The sequence below is a fragment of the Aulonocara sp. 'chitande type north' Nkhata Bay genome, linkage group LG15, assembly GCF_057382095.1.
Source record: "Aulonocara sp. 'chitande type north' Nkhata Bay isolate Kocher_YH1m ecotype deep benthic linkage group LG15, A_spYH_male_GT1.1, whole genome shotgun sequence".
NCBI classification, from domain to species: domain Eukaryota; kingdom Metazoa; phylum Chordata; class Actinopteri; order Cichliformes; family Cichlidae; genus Aulonocara; species Aulonocara sp. 'chitande type north' Nkhata Bay.
This window is the reverse complement of record NC_141358.1, coordinates 21709243-21727234: the sequence shown is the minus strand read 5'-3', so window position 1 is coordinate 21727234 and position 17992 is coordinate 21709243. Positions and strand designations below refer to the sequence as shown.

Here is a 17992-nt window from a genome sequence, read left to right as displayed (position 1 = left end):
AGTGTAACTTATAAATACATGTTCATACTTTTATTACACAATCAGAGAGAAAGAAACAGAGAGAGAGAGAGTGCAGGACAGACAGACAGGTGACAGTCTCAGGTGTAGACACTGCTACAAAACAGCACAAGAGAAGGAAGATTTAGTGTTTGTGTTATTACGAGTGCTAAACAAGAAGAGTTCCCAGATGGTACAGTGGACACATGTGTGACTCCTGTGATTAAAGCATCTTTCTTTCAGCTCATTCAAACACACGTTAAAGTCCGTTTGGCTCGACACCACCGAACAGAGGCAGCAATATAACATAGCTAACATTAACAGTGCAGTGGATCCTGCTTGTGCCGTGATATTCAGGACTGCAAACCGAGCAGCATCACTGACTTTCAGCTTGTTGTGTTTGTGGATATATGACTGACTTTAATTATCCATAAAACCATCACATTCTCTGTAGGTTTAGGGCCAACTATATATATATTTTGAAGTAGAGGCTTTAAAAACCAAGTTAACGCTGAAAGTACAAACATCACTAATGTCACATAACTTTGCCGACATGTGGCCAACAGTAATGTTTTAATGTTCTTCATTATTAAACATTCACACATAAATAAGTGACATAATATTCAGTACTTACTTTCACTCTTCGGCCGCTCCCTTCTGCCCTATTTTGCAGCAAAATTATCCACACCCACCGCCGCGCTATGGATTGTGGGATATATGGGACCACGAAGCGTGCACCGGACCACGCTTGATATTTGGGGAAATCGACGCTGTATTTGGAGTATGCATTTGAAGTACACTTCGAATTGGGACAGCCGTCGTCGCGTGGCTGTGACATAATCGCACTCAAAATGCGTACTTCAAGTGTGCGGTCTCTTAATTGGGACACAGCCTGTGACACCTGTGCTGTAATTGTGGTTAACTTCTGCCTTCTGTCTATCAGCATTGCACATGCACGAAGGACATCCTGTTTGTACAATAATCCAGTCTAGAAATAATAGATTCATTAACAGGTTTTTCTTTTTTTTTCTTTTTTTTTTTTTTGCCTGTCCCGTTTGGCTCTTTTGCCATCAGAATTGTTGTCTAAAGGCAAAGAAAGATGCCCAACGGATTTACTTTACCAAATTGACCATCCCAGCCTTGCTGTAATGGTCCATTTGATTCACCTTTTATTGTTTATTTTATTTTCACTTACTGAATACGGGACAGACTTGACTGGGGGAAAGAAGGGGAGAAAGAAAGAGGGAAAGAGAAACAGCTGAGAAGAGGGACGGGGGAGAAGGGCAAAAGACAAAAACCAACAGAATGAGCAGAGGAAAAAAGAAGAAGAAAAAAAAGCATATATCAATCACCTGGATCACCTGCTGAGAAAGAAAAAAGAAAAGCAGAAGAGAACAAGAGTAATAGAATAAACAACATCACAATGATATATGGGAATATGACAGTAAATACTAAATATTAAACATTATTGTGCAGCACATAAGATCAACAGAACACAGTGTGCTTTGAGGTAGGAGCCAAAAAGGGTGTAGTTTGTGGGTGTGATCACCCGTGTGTACACCTGTGAGCATGGACGCGCTTGTTTTTTTTAAAAAAAGGTTCCTTCATGTAATGATCTGCTAGAGGGTGTGGGGGGGCCACAGCCCCGTCCTCCAGGGCATGAAGCAGGTATGGAGGAGATCAAAACTCCAGACATCCAGAGGCCCCCAGAACACAACAGACCAAGGAAGACCAACAAATCAAATCAAATCAAATCAAATCACTTTTTATTGTCACATCACATGTGCAGGCACACTGGCACAGCACATGCGAGTGAAATTCTTGTGTGCGAGCCCCACAAGCAACAGAGATGTGCAAACACAACAACACAAACGAGCAAAATACAAGAATGGCCAACCTGAAACTAATAAATATATGTACAATATATAATAGTGTATGCATTTCTGGATGTGTATACTAAATATTTTCCTACGTGTGTGTGTGTGTGTGTGTGTGTGTGTGTGTGTGTGTGTGTGTGTGTGTGTGTGTGTGTGTGTGTATACACATTTTTACAAATTAAATAGTAAAAAAATAAAATAAAATAATAATAATAATAATAAAATATATAAAATATACAGAGTTGAATATGTGCAAAACAAGTGGCATTTATATACAGTGTGGAGTGCATAATGTTGAAGTTCCAGTAGTGAAGCTGAGGTGTCTATGACGTGTTCAGCAGTCTGATGGCCTGATGGAAAAAGCTGTCTCTCAGTCTGCTGGTACGGGACCGGATGCTGCAGAACCTCCTTCCTGATGGAAGCAGTCTGAACAGTTTATGGCTGGGGTGACTGGAGTCCTTGATGATCCTCCCCGCTTTCCTCAGGCACCGCTTCCTGTAGATGTCTTGGAGGGAGGGAAGCTCACCTCCAATTATCCGTTCAGAGCACCGCACTACTCGCTGGAGAGCTTTGCAGTTGTAGGCGGTGCTGTTGCCATACCAGGTGGTGATGCATCCAGTGAGGATGCTCTCAATGGCACAGCGATAGAAGGTCCTGAGGATGCGGGGGCTCATGCCGAATCTTTTCAGTCTCCTGAGAAAGAAGAGGCGCTGCTGGGCCTTCTTCACTGTTTTGTTTGTGTGTACTGACCACGTAAGATCCTCAGCCAGGTGTACGCCAAGGAACCGGAAGCTGCTCACTCTCTCCACAGCAGCGCCGTTGATGGTGATGGGGGTGTGTACTTCTCTGCACCTCTGGAAGTCCACTATCAACTCCTTTGTCTTTGCGACGTTGAGGGTGAGATGGTTGTCTTGACACCAGTGGGTCAGGGCGCTGACCTCCTCCCTGTAAGCCGTCTCATCACCGTTGGTGATAAGACCCACCACTGTAGTGTCGTCCGCAAACTTCACAATGATGTTGGAGCTGTTAGTGGCTGTGCAGTCGTAGGTGTAGAGTGAGTACAGGAGAGGGCTCAGTACACACCCCTGTGGAGCACCAGTGTTCAGTGTGATGGGGAATGAGGTGATGCTGCCCAGTCTGACCACCTGGCGTCTGTCAGACAGGAAGCTAAGGATCCAGCTGCAGAGGGAGCTGCTCAGTCCTAGATCCTGCAGTTTCCTGTCCAGCTTCGAGGGAACGATGGTATTGAATGCTGAGCTGTAATCTACAAACAGCATCCTCACATACGTGTCTCTCTTCTCCAGGTGTGACAGGGCAGTATGTAGTGTCAGGGCTATGGCATCATCAGTGGACCTGTTGTGGCGGTATGCGAACTGTAGAGGGTCCAGTGAGTCGGGTAGTGCAGAGCAGATGAAGTCCCTGACCAGCTTCTCGAAGCATTTGCTTACGATGGGGGTCAGGGCTACAGGTCGCCAGTCGTTCAATGAGGAGATGGTGGAGGATTTGGGTACAGGGACGATGGTGGCCATTTTGAAGCAGGCTGGGACTACAGACAGAGAGAGGGAAAGGTTGAAGATGTGCGTGAACACTCCAGCCGCGCCACTGACCCAGAAAGAGCTGAGGAGAGTCCCAGATGAGGGCTCACTCAGCAGCCGCGGAGCAGAAGCCAGGGGGAGTTGCAGTGACGCGCCCGTGAGCTCCGCCGGCAGCCAGCCGTGCCTGAGTGACCGAGCCCCAGGCCGACAGGCCGGGGGCACCCCACCTCCGAAGTGGCCCGAGCGAGCCCCAGGCTCCAGGCCCCGATAAGCGGCCGCCAAGGAGTGAGCCGGTGTGTACCTGGACGCCCATCCCCGGACACAAAGAACCACCAACGCACCGATGTCTGAGGGAGTCCGCCACTGGCAGGGGAAGTGGTGGTGGGTGGAGATAGGCCTCCAAACCTTGGAGGGCCTAAGATGTCCCCAGAGAGGTGGCGCCTGACACCCAACCTGACATATAGACACAGAAATACAGGCACACACATATACAAACATCCATTCCCACCCTCATGCTCGGGCTCCGGGGGTCCACACACGAACGGGAAAGACGCCAATAGTCACACACACACACACACACACACACACACACACACACACACACACACACACACACACACACACACACACACACACACATGCTGATGCAAGGAAGAATGCTTTGCTAACAAATGCTTATGCTGATATGCAAAAGGCTGCACACAAACATCCAAATACAGAATTTGTTATAAGAAGCCATTGATTACTTATTGGTTAAATGTGTTTTATGTCACCCAGAGGGCATTTATGTAGATTTAAGGAACAAGGTCTAAAACAGTTTGGTTATGAAAACAATGTCTATGTTTTCATAGCCATAAACAGACATCACAGTGTGATGTCTGTTTATGGCTCAAGGCCTTGACTGAATTGTTTACTGTGCTTCACACAGCCTGATGAGGAGCAGTGGTACAGAGTGAAAATGATGAACTAATAGTGTACGTTTTATATCGGAGCGCCGCATTTTCTGTGATTGAGACTTAATTCAAGGAGGAACAAAAGGTGCTACGGTACCTGAGGTTCTCATTCCCACACAATATTGTCCCGGGAGGAAGCAAAACTTTCCTGTAGTTGATTTTGGGGTTTTGCTTAGCACTAGGTTGATTTTATCAGTGAGGTTTGGACTGTGTTCTTTCTCTAAGAGAGAGAGAGATGATTTTATGTTTGGACATGTCTAGAACTGTCCCGACTATTTGTTATTTTATTAGTATTTTATTGGTTACGTCTGTTTTGCTTTTGTTACAGTGCACTGAGATAAGAACATTTGAGAGGTGTGATCCACCGGTGGTGATATTTTGTGAGTTCATGATTTAACAATCAGCTCTTTAAACCAGGCCTGAAAGATTGAAATTTAAAGTGCTCTGAAATATTCTTACTGAAAACAGTTGCAAAGTGCGCTTCTCCATGATTGTAATGGGCTTTGGAGAAATTCACTTATATGGGACACTGATCACATGAGATAGTCCTGAGTCTGAAAGGATTGCACGAGTCAATCCAGTGCAAAAAACAAGGAATTGTTTTCCTTTAAAATTATGACGTCACTTTGCTGGTGATGGATGCTCGAATAGGTTGAGCGAGAGACTCCGTTATCAGCAACATCTGGTGTGAATGTGTGTGGATGAATGTGTGTGACTGGACTGTGGTGGACTGACGATGTAGACTAAAAGTTTTGACTGACTTGATACTGAGACAAAAACTGCACTGAGGATTAGTAAATGTTGAGCAACAATTCACCCAGCCTGCAACAGATGGAGACTGGAGGGGGAGACTGTAGCTTCACATGAGAGTGTGGAGATGCAGACTGAACCCTTTGGTTGCTAATTTTGAGTTACTGATGTTTGCATTAAGAAAACTGTGTTTTATTAGCTGTGTTTTGATTAAGGTATCACATTATATTGTTGGGAATGCCAAATGCTACAGTGGAGAAAAGGTTTGATTTCACTCATGACTGGAATATGTTACTATTAACCAGCAGGCCACTGTAAAAAGTCAATTAAATTTTATAGAGGAAAATAGTCAAAACTTTAACAACATCTATGAATAACAGGGGAATGGTAGACTTGTCACATTCAAAATAGAGATATGTAATAACAAACACTGGTCCACGTGATTTAGGTTCTCCCTTGAAATAGTCAATAATTTAAAAAGTAGAATAGAACCGACAGGCACATGTGCTAGGATGTGCTACTGCAAAAGAACAAGAGCAAAGTAAAGAAAGAAAAACCTATTGTGTTTAGTTTTGATAAATTCAAATCAAAATGTATGATTACACTCAGAGGATCAATATGAAATCAAATATAGGCCAATTCTGTATGAAGCATATGACTGATAACTGTTCTGTCCTGAGCTTTTGTTTTCTATAGCACCTGCTTGACCACACCACCAGTTTTCACGCATAAAGGAGGGTAATTACAAATGTTCGAGGGAGGAATATCACCAGAAGTGGGAAAGGTAAGCCCCGATGGGGGTGATAACACCATCAATTTTACTTATGGTCAAATTCTTAAAATTTCACACCAAACATAAAAATTCTCCAAAACTTAAAGACAGAAGGGAGCTCTGGATAACCATAATTTGGCAAACCATATAAGGATGGAGGTTTGGAATCTATAACTGTGTGTGAAATAACACCCAGTTATGTTAATTATGTTTATTCTAATGTGCAGACATTAGCTAATCTGACCACGTAATGCAATAAACAGGACTGTCGGAAAAGTTAGCGTTAAAGTCACCTTTGACAGTCCAGACTGGGATGGCGTTGGACATCCTCAGGGTGGAGAAAGGGTTGGTGTGACCAAGGTGTGGTTTGACTTGTTGTATGTATATTTCAAAATGATACAGCTCTGGATGGCCCAGTTACCAGGGCATGGAAGGATGACAGACTTTATTAAATGAGGAGAAGGAATTTTCTGGGATTGAAGGTCCTCTGGGTGAGTGCTTGACTAAAGCATGCATAAAATAAAAGCTATCATTTTGTTATTGATTGGTAATAGGTTGATAATTGGCCACATTTACAGCTGTATTGACTTGTTGTGGACGCAGTCTACTTCATGTTTAAGCACTCTAATTAACAGAGTGAAAATAGTGAGGGAAAGACAGTGGGGGAAAAACTGAGTGACAAATGTGAAGTTCATCTTAATACAGGTGTTGTTTCTAGGCAGTTCTGCAGACGCAGGCTCAGGGCGGGGCCAGGAGTTTAACAGATTTAACATAATAACTAAACTGATTTCATTCCCCAACACAGGATGGCAGGGCTGGAGCAACGATACTGGAGAGGAGTGTTTATGATGTTTTCTGAGATATGATGTCACTAACCTTTTCTTTTTATTTTCTAGCTCCGATGAATTGACACATGGGAGTGTGTCAAAAAGGGGGAAGTTGAGTTTTAACATCAAACAATGGTTGTATGAACATTTTATGACTTTATTTGTGTGTTTAATAATTTAGGTATGGTAAAACTTAAGCTTACAATGACCCAAAAGTTGCCAGACTTTTTCTAGAGAGCCAGTGAGAAGCATTATTTTCATGTTTAAGCATTAATGATTGAAATAAACTGAATAGTGTTTAGAAGACAAAATGCCTGTGTTCATGAGGAGCTGAGTATCGCACTGGAGAGGAAACTGTGGGAAGGCAGGCTGAAAGAAACACACGATTTTTGTGAAAAGGGGGGCAAATGTTAGAATTAAAAATGGTTAATTTGTTTTTGATTTCTTTTACTAAACGAAGTGGCTATAATTAATTTCATACACACATTGCAAATGTGCTCATAAGAGTTGGCACTCAGTCTTTTGAAGGTCATAAGCTTCGTTCGGCGTGACGGTCTGGACTGATATATTGTAGGTATTGACTTTGAGTGCAGAGGATGCAAACACGCTTACACACACATAGATTATGTGTAGAATAATTCTCTGGGACAGAGAGTCCCAAACATGATATGCTAAACCAATTTTGAATCACTAGAGGAACAATGGATAACAACATTAGATTATTAGGGCTAGGAAGAAAGGTGTTTTGGTTTTCTGCCTTAAAGAGAAAGGAACAGACACCAGACGAGGTCACGGAGATCCTTCGCAGCAGAGATAGACGTGGAGACTGCCAAGACAGCAACTGGGGTGAAGTGTCATAGCGTTTGGGCTCCGGCTAGTCACCTCAAGAGGATGGATCCCATAAGCACAGCAATAAACACGAGGGGATTGGCGAAAATTAAGGAACACCAGACCAACGAGGTTCGAGAGGCTCTTGGTAAAAAGGGGGACACAGCTGTGACCCAAGAATACACAGATCGTTGTTTGAAAATCGGGGCAGAATAATCCCCTGATCTGTGCAACGACTGAAGGGTGGTCTAACCCCTGAGGTCGAAGAAAGAAGAGGAGCGGAGAATCACCTGAAGAAGAAATGAACCCTGCAACACTGGATTGCGAGGTGTAAGTGATCTCTTTAAAAAGAGGTCAAAGGGGGAATTGTGAGATTATTATATTATCTTATGCCACGTTAGACCCCTAATTAAAGATTGTGAAATTATTATGTAGTTTTCACTGAGCATGAGCTTTATCCAGAACTGATTTGGTTCATCTGACTGTTCTTTCGGCGAGGCCGTTGCTTTGTGGATGCAAAGGGCTTGAGGTTATGTGGACAAAGTCCCATGTGACTGCGAAGTCCTTGAACTCTCGAGAACTGTACTGTGGGCCATTATTTGAAATAAGCCTCTCTGGTATACCATGTCTGGCAAATATAGCCTTGAGCTTTTTGATGACTGACCCTGCAGTAGTGGAGAATAGCCTTTCGAGCTCAAAGTAGCGGCTGTAATAGTCTACAGCTACTATGTAGTCTCGTCCGCGCCAGGTGAAGAGGTCTGAGGCCACGGCCTGCCATGGTCTCTCAGGCATGAGAGGTGGAATGAGAGGTTCTTTAGGGTTCGCTGCACACCTTTACTGACATATAGAACAGTTCTACACTGTGGTAGCAATGTTTTTGCCCATGCCTGGCCAAAAGAGGGCATCCCTAGCTCCCTGCTCACTACACTCGATCCCGATGTGCCCAATGTGGATTCTCTCCAGCATATTGTTTCTCAGGGCTGTTGGCACTATGTTTTTGTCACCTTTGAAGATGATGCTATGGTAGTGCAAAATTTCGTCTCTGAAATTCCAGAAATCTGGCACAATCTCTATGCCATATCTCTGCAGCTGTAAAAGCATGCACTGCAGATGAGCCGGAGCTACAGAGATTGGCTTCTTCAGTATGTGCTCCATGGCTTGTGGTCTGACTCGACAACGACTCTTTTGCAGTATATGTAGGTGTGGAAACGTCTGCATCTGAACAACACTGCAAAGAGTTGTTTCTCAATCTGTGCATAATTAACCTCTGTCCGGGTAAGTGTCTTTGGAGCATATGCTATTGGGTGACCGTCTTGCAATTTGCAAAAGTTGCTTTCATTAATGTCAAAATAATAAATTCTGTATAACCTGCTTTTCTTTTAACCAACTACACGAGTTGCCCCCTGCTGGCCATTAGAAAGAATGCAAGCTCACAAAACTGCTGCACTGGATTAACCTTTTAGATCTCAAAACTACTTTATATTCTGTTGTCTTAGTGAAAAACAGCAGCCCAAGCACATATGTCATCAGGTTAATTTGGGATGGAGCACCCTGCAGCTGTAGTACAATCTGCTCTATCCCCTTTACAGCAATGCCAGCTGCATACAGCCCTGAATAATTGCTCTTTACCAAAGAGCTGTAACATCACACAGCAGCAGGATTTATAGCATAAATAATCAAAGTTTCAGCCGTGAAACTAAAGGCAGCATGCTCAGGATTAATCCAATATCATCAGAGCTGTCGCCACATTTTTGTTTTCAGGGAGAGTCCACTTATTATTTGTTAAGAACCACAGTACTTTCCCAAATGATGATGTCAGGTTTTTTTTTTATCTTTAATTATATGCCAAGGACAAAAATGACATATTTTGTACCATGAGATACTCCTCTTCACACAGCACATTTGTGGTGCAGGTGTAGTAAAGCAGGAATGTTTCTCAAGCTTCCCAGATGGAAGAGTTTAGTGTTCCTGTTGTGTCTAATTTACAAATTTATGCGTTGATTGTTTCCAAAAATGTATTCGTAAAGGAACCGTACGAGCTTGTTTTCATGCAAGCAGAGCAGGTCCACAAGGCCTGAATATAGTAGACTCCTGTTTTTTAGGAACAAATTAGTCCCAGTACACAAACCTGTCAGTCCACTGGGTTTCAGAGAAAGAATTAAACATTTTCAACAACTCATTCTGAGCTTTTTCAAGTGGATCAATACAAGTGGTGCACATAATGACAGGAGGGATTTTATTCCCCTTGAATTAGTCAAGCTTCCAACGCTGCACTTGTCACTTACCTTAATGACCCAAATCCCATAAAACGTTTCAGGCTGAGGGTGTGTCATTAAGTCGTTACAGGCTTTTAGGAAGCAGAAAGTCAATTTGCAGCGATGGCAAGAACAGTAATTCAATAACGTTCTGTGTTTGTTTTACATTTAGGCCTTTCTTTGCATTTGCTTTCATACTTCTGTTCTCTGCTGTTATGATTGCTATGATATCCTGGCTTAGGGGTTACTAGTCTCGGCTTCAAGGCTATGCAGCTGCTCTCCCTGCTGTTATAATACCCACACAGCGCAAAGGCTGGAGACCATAAAATGTGGAGAATCTGTCAGAGTGTGGGCCTCATCCACGAATAACTGACCGCATGTGAGGAAATGCTATTTCAACATAAAAATTACTTCATGTTGTGCTCATGAACATACTCGAGCATCTTTCTATAACAGTGTCAATATTTGGACGTCGCAAGGCAGCTACTTCTGCTTTTTGTATATGTTTGGTAAAGGCTTACCGTGTCAGAAAAAGCTGAACAGTAAACATTGCACGATTGTGTATTTCTTGTGGTAACATTTTACTCAGAAAAGGTAACACTCTTCACTTGCAAAAACTCTGTCAGATGTGTAGTTACAGCAGCAGTATGCACACATCATCATCATCATACAGGCAGATAATTTAAGTTTTCAGTGCTACAAAAAAATGTGTACAGTGTAACATGTTGTCCGGTAAGGATTGACATTTTTGTAGTGGCAGTTAATCAATAACACCAGCACTCACTAGTTTATTCATACAATAAGAAAAAACACTTTGTGATGGGAAATGTAAAAATAGCCACAGTAATAAAATTCCACAAGTAACTGAAACAAGTGCTCAAAGTTCAGAGGTCAAATGCAGTTTTTTGAGCAGCATCAGAACACTTGGTAGATTTCACAACATTTTGCACTGCGGGTGAACCTGCAGGTTTGAGGCATTAATGACAGAGATGATGCTCAGCATTCAGCATTATAGAGATTCCTGAGTGATAAATGACACCTGTGCATATTTAGGTCAGCCTTAAGAAGGCCTACTCCTAGTAGGATGAATAAAAGAGAGTTAAAATAGATATCACTAATGCTAAGTGCTTTGGTTTATTACAGGAAGTACTAACATATCATGTCATCATGTCTGGTTTAATAATAACCCTAATAACTAAAAATGCTTTAATATTTACAGTGGGGCAAAAAAGTATTTAGTCAGCCACCGATTGTGCAAGTTCCCCCACCTAAAATGATGACAGAGGTCAGTAATTTGCACCAGAGGTACATTTCAACTGTGAGAGACAGAATGTGAAAAAAAAAATCCATGAATCCACATGGTAGGATTTGTAAAGAATTTATTCGTAAATCAGGGTGGAAAATAAGTATTTGGTCAATAACAAAAATACAACTCAATACTTTGTAACATAACCTTTGTTGGCAATAACAGGGGTCAAACGTTTACTATAGGTCTTTACCAGGTTTGCACACACAGTAGCTGGTATTTTGGCCCATTCCTCCATGCAGATCTTCTCGAGAGCAGTGATGTTTTGGGGCTGTCGCCGAGCAACACGGACTTTCAACTCCCGCCACAGATTTTCTATGGGGTTGAGGTCTGGAGACTGGCTAGGCCACTCCAGGACTTTCAAATGCTTCTTACGGAGCCACTCCTTTGTTGCCCGGGCGGTGTGTTTTGGATCATTGTCATGTTGGAAGACCCAGCCTCGTTTCATCTTCAGAGTTCTCACTGATGGAAGGAGGTTTTGGCTCAAAATCTCACGATACATGGCCCCATTCATTCTGTCCTTAACACGGATCAGTCGTCCTGTCCCCTTGGCAGAAAAACAGCCCCATAGCATGATGTTTCCACCCCCATGCTTCACAGTAGGTATGGTGTTCTTGGGATGCAACTCAGTATTCTTCCTCCTCCAAACACGACGAGTTGAGTTTATACCAAAAAGTTCTACTTTGGTTTCATCTGACCACATGACATTCTCCCAATCCTCTGCTGTATCATCCATGTGCTCTCTGGCAAACTTCAGACGGGCCTGGACATGCACTGGCTTCAGCAGCGGAACACGTCTGGCACTGCGGGATTTGATTCCCTGCCGTTGTAGTGTGTTACTGATGGTGACCTTTGTTACTTTGGTCCCAGCTCTCTGCAGGTCATTCACCAGGTCCCCCCGTGTGGTTCTGGGATCTTTGCTCACCGTTCTCATGATCATTTTGACCCCACGGGATGAGATCTTGCGTGGAGCCCCAGATGGAGGGAGATTATCAGTGGTCTTGTATGTCTTCCATTTTCTGATGATTGCTCCCACAGTTGATTTTTTCACACCAAGCTGCTTGCCTATTGTAGATTCACTCTTCCCAGTCTGGTGCAGGTCTACAATACTTTTCCTGGTGTCCTTCGAAAGCTCTTTGGTCTTGGCCATGGCGGAGTTTGGAGTCTGACTGTTTGAGGCTGTGGACAGGTGTCTTTTATACAGATGATGAGTTCAAACAGGTGCCATTCATACAGGTAACGAGTGGGGGACAGAAAAGCTTCTTACAGAAGACGTTACAGGTCTGTGAGAGCCAGAGATTTTCCTTGTTTGAGGTGACCAAATACTTATTTTCCACCCTGATTTACGAATAAATTCTTTACAAATCCTACCATGTGAATTCATGGATTTTTTTTTCACATTCTGTCTCTCACAGTTGAAGTGTACCTCTGGTGCAAATTACTGACCTCTGTCATCATTTTAAGTGGGGGAACTTGCACAATCGGTGGCTGACTAAATACTTTTTTGCCCCACTGTATATTTAAGTAAATATTGACATACAACATGCATATACATTTTACTATTTAAAACATGCAGTTGAAGTGTAAATTTCCACCTAGCACAAATAATTTTAAAAACTGTATATTAACTTTTATGAGTGGACTACTCAGACAGGATCTTTAATTTTATACACTTCCCTATTAATCCACTGAAATGCCCTATATGGTCACGCTGGTTAGTATTACTTTAACCAAGCTATTGTCTTCATAGGACTGTATGTACATGTGAAGGCAGTTCCTCACAACAGATTACTGAGGATATACTCATATGCAGTGCAAATCAAATCAAATCACTTTTTTTTTTTATTGTCACATCACATGTGCAGGCACACTGGCACAGCACATGCGAGTGAAATTCTTGTGTGCGAGCCCCACAAGCAACAGAGATGTGCAAACACAACAACACAAACGAGCAAAATACAAGAATGGCCAACCTGAAACTAATAAATATATGTACAATATATAATAGTGTATGCATTTCTGGATGTGTATACTAAATATTTTCCTACGTGTGTGTGTGTGTGTGTGTGTGTGTGTGTGTGTGTGTGTGTGTGTATACACATTTTTACAAATTAAATAGTAAAAAAATAAAATAAAATAATAATAATAATAATAATAATAATAAAATATATAAAATATACAGAGTTGAATATGTGCAAAACAAGTGGCATTTATATACAGTGTGGAGTGCATAATGTTGAAGTTCCAGTAGTGAAGCTGAGGTGTCTATGACGTGTTCAGCAGTCTGATGGCCTGATGGAAAAAGCTGTCTCTCAGTCTGCTGGTACGGGACCGGATGCTGCAGAACCTCCTTCCTGATGGAAGCAGCAAGACATCCTTAAAAGGAAGTCTCTATTTTCAATAGAAGGTTGTTTAAAAACTCTGAGCTGACCTTGTAGTATAAAAAAAATAAAAAAGGAAAAGCACCTTCACTGAAACATTGCAGGAACAAAAAGGTCGTTACAATTTAAGTGTCTTAATCTTCGAATAAAAACCAACAATAAATGCCCATAACTGTAAGGTAAAAACAATCACTGGACATGTTCTCTGTGCCTCTTCTCTAATCTAATATAAAATCATACACAGAGCTCATATAACAGGATCAATTACATAAAAGAGGTCTGGCATGAGTATGAACAAATACACACCAACCTTTAACAGTGGCTACAAAAACAGCCCTCTATAACTGGAAAGATAAAAACCATCCTTCAGTAATAGTATCAAACAAGAGGCACCTGAAAACCTTAATAAACACTCATTTAGCAGTATCACCTGGCGTCCTGTGGAAAATAACCCAAGAAATAACTATACATGCACACAAGAAAAATATTTACATTTAATAAGCAACCTCCCGCCTACATTAGTGCCCCAATCTGTAAACTAATCATCTTTTAACAAGGAAGAAAATGTAAAAATCTTTGAACTGCATGTCAGCTACTCACTAACTCTGTTTAGTAACTGTGGTGTTTACTGAGTGCTGTGTGTTTACTACCTAGTAAATGTCATCTGATGACTTCAAATTGTCAGCACTTCTTCCCCAGCTAAAAACACCTATGTGGGTGGATGAGTGGGTGAGTGAGTCAAGTATCACAGAGACAGATTATTTCTCCATTATAGGCAAAAAAATCATTCTAGCGCCAGCAGTAGTAGTAGTACTAGTACATGTTGTTGTGTTTGGGGTGCCAGAGTCAGAATTTGTCAGTCTCTTCTGGATAAATACAGGGCAAAAGGTAGATATGTAAACATCTTTAAACCCTGAGTTAGAGAAACAGTAAATCAACGGGTCCAGCAGGCAGTCGCTGTAAGACAAAACCATGAGGGCGTCGTACACCTGGACAGCTATGTTTTCTGCATCCTGCCAGTTCTTCAGCCGCACAAACAGCAGTGCTGCTCTAGTTATAGTGCAGGGAAGGAAGCAGAAGGAGAAGACAACGACAACAGATGTGACTAAGCACACAGCCCTCCTCAGCTTAGTCTTCTCCCCAACCGTCTTCTTCCTCAGCCGGCTGACAATGCGGACCGTGCAGTAGACGAGGATGATGTAGGGGATGATGATTTGGGAGAAGAAAACAATCTTACAAAAACAAAATAAACAAAAACCCCACTATTAGGTATGACTCGTTACAATAGCCCTATGTGTCACACAGTCAACTTGGATTTCTATACAGACATGGGAAAGTTTATCATGTACACTCCTAACTTAAACACTCTGTCTTCAATCATGGACTAATATTTTGACCCCTTTAAACCCCTCCTTAGCTTCTCCAGCTAACCCCCTGCCTTTTACTTAAGTTATGATGTTAAGTTAGAAATGTAAACGATTCAAATTAATTCTTTCTTTCAAGAATAACTGGTGATTATCTGTTGATTTTTGTTTTTCTAACATTAGTTAACAGTTGTCTGGTCTCTAAGATTTCCAAATATTGTGAAAAGTGTCTATAGAAGCGTTTATCTTTATCTGCACACGTTCCACATCTCATCCCATCACTGGTCCAGACCCTGAAAATCCTGTGTTTATTTCAAAAGTTACATAAACAAAGGAATATTAATAATTAGGACAAAGAGAAAAAAACGTGCTTAATAATAAATGTAAATGATTCATGAAAACTTTTGTTTATACGCTGTCTCCAATTTTTACTTCAGAAAAACTCTAATTCGGTTCTGCCACGCCTGGGTGAGTGTATCTATGTCTTGTGGAAAGGAACTGCCAGTTAGGGAACTGAACTGGATATTGACTGTAATGCCAGCTTTATAGGAAGTTGAAGCAGTTGTGTTAATCTCTGCTGTTCTTCTTAAATGTTCAAATATAAATATTAAAGTTTTTTTGAATCCAAATCCACCCGTTTTCTTTCTGGAGGCTGGAGGCCATCTGATCTGTCAGAGCGAGGCAGCGAACAACCTGTTTTTAGTCAGTTGTCATCAGTATATATTGTTAGGTAACATAAAACAACACTAAATCCAAACAAATACACTGAAACCGTACCTCTCTAAAGGTGTCCGTCACATCATGTAAGAATGTCTCCTTTTCCCGTCCGTGGCTGTTGCAGCACTCAAAGGTTGTGACCATAGTAGGAGTGGTGAGGGGAAGCAAGAGGATCCAGATGACGACAGAAATCTGAGGAGATTTCTTAAACACGTTGACAAAATTTCTCCTTCCAAGATGGACCACATTGAAGTAGCGATCGAGGGACATTGTGATGAGGAAGGCGATGCTGGCTCCTCGATTGAGAAACAGCATGAAGAGCATTATCTTACAAAGCACAGTGTCCTCACTGCGCCTCAAGTTGTGCTGGTAATGATGGATCTTGAAAGGAAGGCAGCCCACCAGCAAGAAATCAGCAACCACAATATTGAACAAGAAGATCGCTTTGTTCTTCCAGAACTTGTATCTAAAAAGGTCATATAACAGTTAATTGTTTCACAGCCAGCGAGTTTGCTTTGTATCAAGAGCGAATGAAGAGGAACAGGAAAAAAATAAACCTAAGCTTATGATGCTGTTTCTGCCATCTACACGACCTCGTCCTCTCCTCGGAGAGCTGAGTAAAATGTTGGACAGTCGCACTCAGACTCATGTCAGATAAACTCTTCAAAACTCATAGACCAGCGTGGGAACATATGTAGATTTTACTTTGTAGCGACTTGCACGGTCTGCTTTTTTGTTTTGTTTGCACTTCAGTGTAACACTTACAGCTTAGCTTTTTTGTTCTACACTTTCTATTTTAACTTTTCAAGAACAAAATTGGATTCATCTGTCCATTTCAAAGGTTTAATAGAGTTTTGGTAGGTCTTGTTATTTTCATGGCATCTGAATTGGTTGCATCAGAGTGGTCACAGTCTTTTAAAGATAAACTTAAAACCGCTTTCTTCGCCACATCAGTAGCGCAGTTGGTTTACACTTCATTTAGCAAACTTTGCCCCCAGTAACCAGAATCCAGCACAGCTTTCCTCTTGGTTTTTACTAAAACGAGAATAAATGTAAACGAGTAAAAAGATTTCCCGTACCTGAAGATGAAGATGTAGAGAACGGACAGGTTGAGAGGCAGACCCAGTGTAAATTCTCCCACCATTACCCAGGAGAGGACTTGGTATGTAATGTCACTGGGTGTTTTGCAGTGGTCAACTGATCGATTTACAGACATGTTTTGTTGAATCATCATATAAATGGCAAAAAATGTCCACCTTCTATAGCAGATAAAGCTACGGTCAAATTAATATGTCGTATATTGAGAAAGCAAGCATTGCAGTTAAATCCTTTATCCTGGAGGTTGTTGTAGGTTCCTATGATCTCGAATCTTCACCCCTCAGGGACAGATGCTCCTTCTCACTCTCCTTCTAGTTCCTTAAATTGAACAGTCCCCTTAAGAGAGCCTTACAGTGATTGTGGACCTCTGTCAAGGCTGGTTTTTCCATGGCAAAAGATACGGAGGAAGCACACTCTCAATGCAGTGAAGGAGAAAGGAGAAAATGCCCTCTCTTAGCCTCTGTTTATGTGATGCTACCACGCTGGTTACTTGCGAAGAAGTATTTACATTCAGGAGGTGCTGGAGGTGTGGTTTAGGGAGCTCTACTCAACTGACTGAGAAACTAAGCATGAGAGTTACATTTATGAATCTTTCAATCTGCAAACTCTAAATTATTACTGCAAAAAAGGAATCTGACAGTAATTTCGATGTTACAGAGAGAGAGAGCTATTTGGAAACTGGTAGTTCAAGGTGGTTTTATCAGCAGACTGGCTAAACTCCTTGTGACATTCAGGGGACTGTCAATATGACAAAATCATGCTTGCACATTTGCAATATTATGTTTGGAGACATTCATGGAAAAAACATGCAAACACATATAAGTTTTACATTGCTATAAAGTGACAGATCAGTGTCTTTAGGTACACAGTTTTAGATTTGAGATTTTTCCTACGTTCAATAACCTGTTATGACAAAGTAATAACATTGTTTATGAATCTTTTTTAAATGTTAAAAAAAAATCATAAACCTGTGTCTTATTGACAGATACATTTGTTTGTCAAAGCCTCATTTGGCAGCAGCTACAGCCTTCTATGTTCAAGGGTTTTCAATCTTTGCACATCTGGATTCAGGCTGTTTGTTCCACTCTTCCTGACACATCTTTTCTTGCATTGCATGGAAAGCCAGTCTGACTGAGCTGCTACTTTATAGTCGCTGGCAGAGTCTGTATTTCAGCTCCATGCCAGCTAATCTAAGTTGGATTAATACTTATCAGTTTTCTTGATTAAACCTACTTTGGTTATGTCAAAGTGAGAGTTTGCCAGGGTCAGAATCAGGTGTTTTTGTTATTTGGTTGAAGGATTACGGCCAACCTATACCTCTATTTTATCAAT

General features: G+C 41.7%; 1 protein-coding gene across 1 annotated transcript; it reads right to left on the bottom strand.

Moving 5' to 3' along the window:
* Positions 1–14239: 14239 nt before the first annotated feature.
* LOC147312998 (12-(S)-hydroxy-5,8,10,14-eicosatetraenoic acid receptor-like) lies at positions 14240–16778 on the bottom strand. Its single transcript, XM_086264502.1, has 3 exons — positions 16642–16778; positions 15623–16028; positions 14240–14713 (listed from the first exon to the last, which is right to left on the bottom strand). The coding sequence occupies exons 1-3, from the start codon at positions 16776–16778 to the stop codon at positions 14240–14242; spliced, it is 1017 nt and encodes a 338-aa protein (XP_086120628.1).
* Between the last annotated feature and the right edge of the window lie 1214 nt (positions 16779–17992).

Coding starts and splice junctions, on each gene's coding strand:
- LOC147312998 (XM_086264502.1), bottom strand. CDS start 16,778: ATGTCTGTAAATCGATCAGTTGACCACTGCAAAACACCCAGTGACATT. Junction 16,029..16,641: donor CTCTACATCTTCATCTTCAG/GTACGGGAAATC, acceptor TGACCTTTTTAG/ATACAAGTTCTGGAAGAACA. Junction 14,714..15,622: donor TGACGGACACCTTTAGAGAG/GTACGGTTTCAG, acceptor TGTTTTTGTAAG/ATTGTTTTCTTCTCCCAAAT.